At 37.5% G+C, this 6,070-nt stretch overlaps 1 protein-coding gene across 1 annotated transcript; it reads left to right on the top strand.

Annotated features, from left to right (window-relative positions):
* Positions 1 to 5,276: 5,276 nt before the first annotated feature.
* LOC110135153 (keratin-associated protein 6-1-like) lies at positions 5,277 to 5,737 on the top strand. Its single transcript, XM_070455250.1, has one exon. The coding sequence runs from the start codon at positions 5,323 to 5,325 to the stop codon at positions 5,608 to 5,610; it is 288 nt and encodes a 95-aa protein (XP_070311351.1). The 5' UTR covers positions 5,277 to 5,322; the 3' UTR covers positions 5,611 to 5,737.
* The last annotated feature ends 333 nt before the right edge of the window (positions 5,738 to 6,070 follow it).

The following is a 6,070-nucleotide window of genomic DNA, read 5'->3' on the forward strand; positions in this document are numbered from 1 at the left end:
TGGGAAAAGACTAAAAATATACACAACAGAAAATGAGAACTGTGACCTAGAACAACAACAACAGACACAAATAGACAAAAATAATAAAGCAAAAATCCATACTAAGAGCATCATACAAAGTTAATTTAACTGGATGAATGTTCTATGATTATGAAAGAGGTTAACATGAAGAGACACTGAGTAATGATTATATGTGAATTTTTGTGTGCTTTTGGCAACATTCAGTAAATCTAAAGGCATTATTTCAATGCACAAAGTTCAAAATAAAAAGTATTCTTCCATTTTGTTAAATTGATCATTTATGACTTCTTCATATATCAAACATTATTAAGAACTATTAAGAACTATATTAAGTTTATACTGGGCACTGATACAGCACTGGAGTTTAGAGCAGGGAACATGGGAGGCAAGATTATGTGGTTTATATTCTAGATCAACCCAGATTAGGAAATTCAAGACAGGCAAATATTAAAAAAGTGATTGAGACAGTTTCTGATAGCAGTGAGTATATATAAATATTTCATCAAGGTGGATTAACGGCAATTACAAGAGTTATTGGTGAAGGATTACTTTAAACTAGGTAATCAGATACTATCTCTCTGAGAGAACCAAGAGAAAAGGTAAGCTACTCCTTCTGTAAGTCAAAGAGCTCCAGGGCAGAGAGTTTATGGTAGAAACAAACTAGGTCCATCTGGAGAGCTGAAAAGCCACTAAGATCTGTGAATTGTAATGAAGAGGAAGGATGTTACCAGATGAGAACAGGGACAAGATCATGGTTGTGATACATTGGATTAGGTTTGCTAGATTCTGTGCTAGATATAGCAAATGAAAATGCAAGTCAACCATTAAACTGAATGTCAAATAAACAAATTATTTAAGCATAAGAATTCCCCTTGAAATGTTTGGGAAACTCAACTTTCTGTATTTCATATCTGTGTTTTAATATTCTGAAATTGAAATGCAACTGCATGCCTAGCATTTACTCTAGCAATCCTGATGTGGGAAGACATTGAAAGAGTAGGTTAAAGGAGGTTCATGACTTGATTTGTGCCATACATGCTTTGAGATGTAGAAAAATAAGTAAATAAAACAGGCTAGGTAGCATATAGAATCATGAATGTATATATGTCTTATTAAATTTCTAATGAATATTAGTCTATGGAGATATCAATGTTAATTTTCAGATGTATAGAATAATATTAGAGATATATATGAAAAATATATATGAAGTAATACATTGAAAATGAAATTAAAACTGATTGGAGCAAAAAATGCATTCTAAGTGCACCAACTAAACAGAATTTAGGTAAAGACTAAGGACAATACATGGGACAAACACTTCACTGGGCACTCCAACATTTCAGGACAAAGCCTGAGTAGATTAAAGATAGGATACTTCTTCAAATTATTTTCCCATTTGAGTTATTACAGAATACTGAGATGAATTCCCTGTGCTATATAGTAGGCCCATGTTGGTTAAAAAGAATACATACAATGTATATGTAAACTGAATCACTTTGTATACCTGAAACTAACACAACATTATTAATCAACTATATTCTAATATAAAATCAAAAGTTAATAAAAAGAGGATACTGAGAAGAAGCAGCTGCTGAGACTAGAATGAACCAATGGTGTGTATACAGGGTAAAGCGAAATGTTGGAACATTTTAGAATTGAAAAGAGAAGCTGGTGGACCTAAATGTATTCAGAGGCTGAGTAAAATGATAACTTGACCTGTGGATTTGACAAGATTGAGGTCTTGAGGCCTTGATCTCTGCATCTCAGTAGAGTAGCTGAGGCCAAAGACCAAAAAAGATGATTGAAAAGGTAAAGAAATATTAAAATGCTTCAGTGGAAATACACTATGAAGCAGAATATAACAATGGGGATTACTTGAAGGCTATGCAGAGTAAAATAAAGCTTGTTTTCTTTTTAATTTTGGAATATGCTTGAGAATTGAGTATACTCAAAATGACACATCAGAAAAGAATGGGCAAAAATCAGTGATGCTGTACAAAGCTCTTACTGCTATGATCAATTCAGTTCAGTTCAGTCACTCAGTTGTGTCCAACTCTTTGCGACCCCTTGAGCCACAACATTCCAGGCCTCCCTGTCCATCACCAACTCCCAGAGTTTACCAAAACTCATGTCCATTGAGTTGGTGATGCCATCTAGCCATCTCATCCTCTGTTGTCCCCTTCTCTTCCTGCCTTCAATCCTTCCCACCTTCAGAGTCTTTTCAAATGAGGCAGCTCTTCGCATCAGGAGGCCAAAATATCAGAGTTTCAGCTTCAACATCAGTCCTTCAAATGAAAACCCAGGACTGATTTCCTTTAGGATGAACTAGTTGGATTTCCTTGCAGTCCAAGGGACCCAAGAGTCTTCTCCAACACCATAGTTTAAAAGCATCAATTCTTCAGCACTCAGCTTTCTTTATAGTCCAACTCACATTCATACATGACCACTGGAAAAACCATAACCTTGACTAGACAGACCTTTGTTGACAAAGTGATGTCTCTGCTTTTTAATATGCTGTCTAAGTTGGTCATAACTTTCCTTCCAAGGAGTAAGCGTCTTTTAATTTCATGACTGCTGTCACCATCTGCAGTGATTTTGGAGCCCAGAAAAATAGTCAGCCACTGTTTCCCCACCTATTTGCCATGAAGTGATGGGACTGGATGCCATGACCTTAGTTTTCTGAATGTTGAGCTTTAAGACAACTTTTCCACTCTCCTCTTTCACTTTAATCAAGATGCTCTTTAGTTCTTCTTCACTTTCTGCCATAAGGGTGGTGTCATCTGCATGTCTGAGGTTATTGATATTTCTCCAGGAAGTCTTGATTCCAGCTTGTGTTTCATCCAGCCCTGTGTTTCTCATGATGTACTCTGCATGTAAGTTAAATAAGCAGGGTGACAATATATAGCTTTGACATACTCCTTTTCCTATTGGGAACCAGTCTGTTGTTCCAAGTCCACTTCTAACTGTTGCCTCCTCACCAGCATACAAGTTTCTCAACAGGCAGGTCAGGTGGTCTGGTATTCCCATCTCTTTCAGAATTTTCCACAGTTTGTTGTGATCCACACAGTCAAAGGCTTTGGCATAGTCAATAAAGCAGGAATAGATGTTTTTCTGGAACTCTCTTCCTTTTTCAATGATCCAGTGAATGTTGGCAATTTGATCTCTGGTTCCTTTGCCTTTTCTAAAACCAGCTTGAACATCTGGATGTTCACAGTTCACGTATTGCTAAAGCCTGGCTTGGAGAATTTTGAGCATTACTGAGATCAGAGAGGACAATTTAGTTCTTCAAGAGAAAGAAATTCACTCCTGAAAGTAAATGTCAGGAGAAAAAACTTAGTAAATGTTGTAATTTGGAACTTGTTTTGCACATACACACAAAATGTATTCTCATCCTTTTTAATCAAATACAAAAACCAAGTTAATTATAGGTTTTATTTTTATTTTTGATTAACTAGTGAAATTCACACTTCTCAAAATTAAGCAATGTTCTAAGACTTAAATATTCTTGAGGAACAATAATCATCATGTTGTTTCAATTAGTTTTTACTAAAAACATTGTTTGATTGGCTCTGAACTATGAGAGCTGAACCTACTATTATTTTCTGTATGAGCAATTTGTATATGATGTAGTGAAGAAGTCCTCTGCTTATAATATCTCAACCCAGTGATAGTGAACTGAATGTCACAATAGCATATTTACTTTACAAAACTGCACCTAACATGAAACACACATAGAAAGACATTCAAAAATACATAATGACTAAACAGATGAATGTGTTGGTCTGATCATTAGCAAGACAACATTTTTCTGTTTCATTAATATATGATTTTATTTTGACTTTTTTGAAATAGCTATGATGTTAAATGAATCAGACAATTTGAAAAATCTGTATCCATACTCTAATACTCTCCAGAGAGAGTTGATTAAAATGTAGAGGATGTTTCACTTCTCAAACCACCTTCATTGCAATGCAAACCAGCCCCAAATTCCACTCTCTAAACCCTGTCTAAATCTAGATAAAGAGACATATAAAAATATTTTGAATAACAATTATCATAGAATATCAGAAATCCAAGTGAATGTATAAATAATGCTGCTTTCCCACATGCATTTTGCTAAAGATGCAGAAATACAGTTTTAAACTATACCACTCCTAGTTTGGCTACCCAAAATGTTGAGTTGTCACACTGATTTGAATGAAGATAGGGGGCTTCCCAGGTGGCTTGGAGGTAGAAGAATACACCGGCCAATGCAGGAGACACAGAAGACATGGGTTCAACACCGGAATTGGGAAGATCCTCTGGAGTAGGAAATGACAACCTACTCCAGTATTCTTGCCTGAAAAATCCTATGGACAGAGGAGCCTATCGAGCTACAGTCCATGGGTTCACCAAGAGTTGAACACTACTGAGCACACACACTCACAGTTGGAATTCAAGAGTTATGCAAGAGAGCTCCTCATTCCAGGTAACAAAGCTTACTGATCAAATGTTTTGAGAAAGAAACAGCTTTTATCTAACTATCATTATTAGCACAAAACACGGTGCATATCCTATTGGATACTTATTTAGCATATTAATTAATTACTGTATACACAATTAGGAAATATGGAAATTGGATTCCAGAGAATGACTTCTATTTTCACATCCTTCAGTGGAAGCTGAACATAAATGACTGTTAGACTCATTGATATAAGTAAGAAAGTAGAAGACATTTTGTTCAGAACTGATTGGCTTGAAATTTTATTTCAAGTAAGTTTATTAAAATCATTGTCAATATTATGTAATGAAAGACATAATACTGCTTAAAGATATAAAGACACTAAATATCTGAAGAAAATAATTTTGATGAAGAAAGAAGAAAAATATACAAAATGATAGAAATATTACTCTTTGTGAAAGGTTATAAAATAATAAAATTATTTGAAAAGTCCTAGCAAAGCCTTATTTCTTGGTATAAAGGAAGGTTCTAGAAACTTAAAATGAACACATATGATATTTTGGGGCAGGACTGTAGGTGTGAGTTGTGTCTCCTCTCATCCAAACGCTTAATTAAATAAGAGGAATCCAAACTGGGATGTCAACACAGCAATCCTGCTGAATTTCCCTGTTGTTTCATGCTATGGTTGTGAGCAACAAACTAATTAGAGTGGTCATAAAGTTAGCCAATGGCATGAAGGCGTGGTGGGTCACACCCACACTGAGGGCGTATAAAAGGCCCTCTGCAGGGAGAACTCTCCACACTCAAGTGACACTTCTACTCTCCTTCTCCACCCGAGAACAACCTCACCAACCAACACCATGTGTGGCTACTACGGAAACTACTATGGCGGCCTGGGCTGTGGCAGCTACGGCTACGGAGGCCTGGGCTGTGGCTATGGCTCCTGCTATGGCTCTGGCTTCCGCAGGCTGGGCTGTGGCTATGGCTGTGGCTACGGCTATGGCGCCCGCTCTCTCTGTGGAAGTGGCTACGGCTATGGCGCCCGCTCTCTCTGTGGAAGTGGCTACGGCTATGGCTCCCGCTCTCTCTCTGGCTGTGGCTATGGATGCGGCTCTGGCTATGGCTCTGGTTTTGGCTACTACTATTGAGGACGCCATGGAAGACTCTCATCCTCTACACCCGGACACCAGGATTCACCAGCTCTGAAGCCCTCATGTTCTGTGCCTTGCCCCTGGGTGATGGTTATCCCGCAGCAAGGAAGTTTAGTGTGAACTATTTCTAGCCTACCTTCTAACCTACATTCTCTGAATTTGCATCATTAAGTGACATAAAGTGAAATCCACCTTGACCTCAGAGTTTCATCAAGACGGTGATACCATAGTAACTGACTTGATGCCTTCCATGCTGTCTTTGTCTTAACCTAATAAATGTGTTCGATGCAAACAGCAATTCTGGTTTTTAATGTCAGTTATTTGATATCCAACATTATTTACAGACACTTTTTGGCAGAATTCTATTCCTTGTGTTTGTATAGCTGAGGGGCTCAACATTGATTGTTGGTGGGAGGCCTTCACCACCTGGCTGATGGAGGCCAGCCTTGGCTTCAGG

This window comes from Odocoileus virginianus, chromosome 25, assembly GCF_023699985.2.
Source record: "Odocoileus virginianus isolate 20LAN1187 ecotype Illinois chromosome 25, Ovbor_1.2, whole genome shotgun sequence".
Classification (NCBI taxonomy): Eukaryota; Metazoa; Chordata; class Mammalia; order Artiodactyla; family Cervidae; genus Odocoileus; species Odocoileus virginianus.

Bases quoted from the DNA above. Each gene is read 5' to 3' on its own strand.
- LOC110135153 (XM_070455250.1), top strand. From the start codon at position 5,323: ATGTGTGGCTACTACGGAAACTACTATGGCGGCCTGGGCTGTGGCAGC.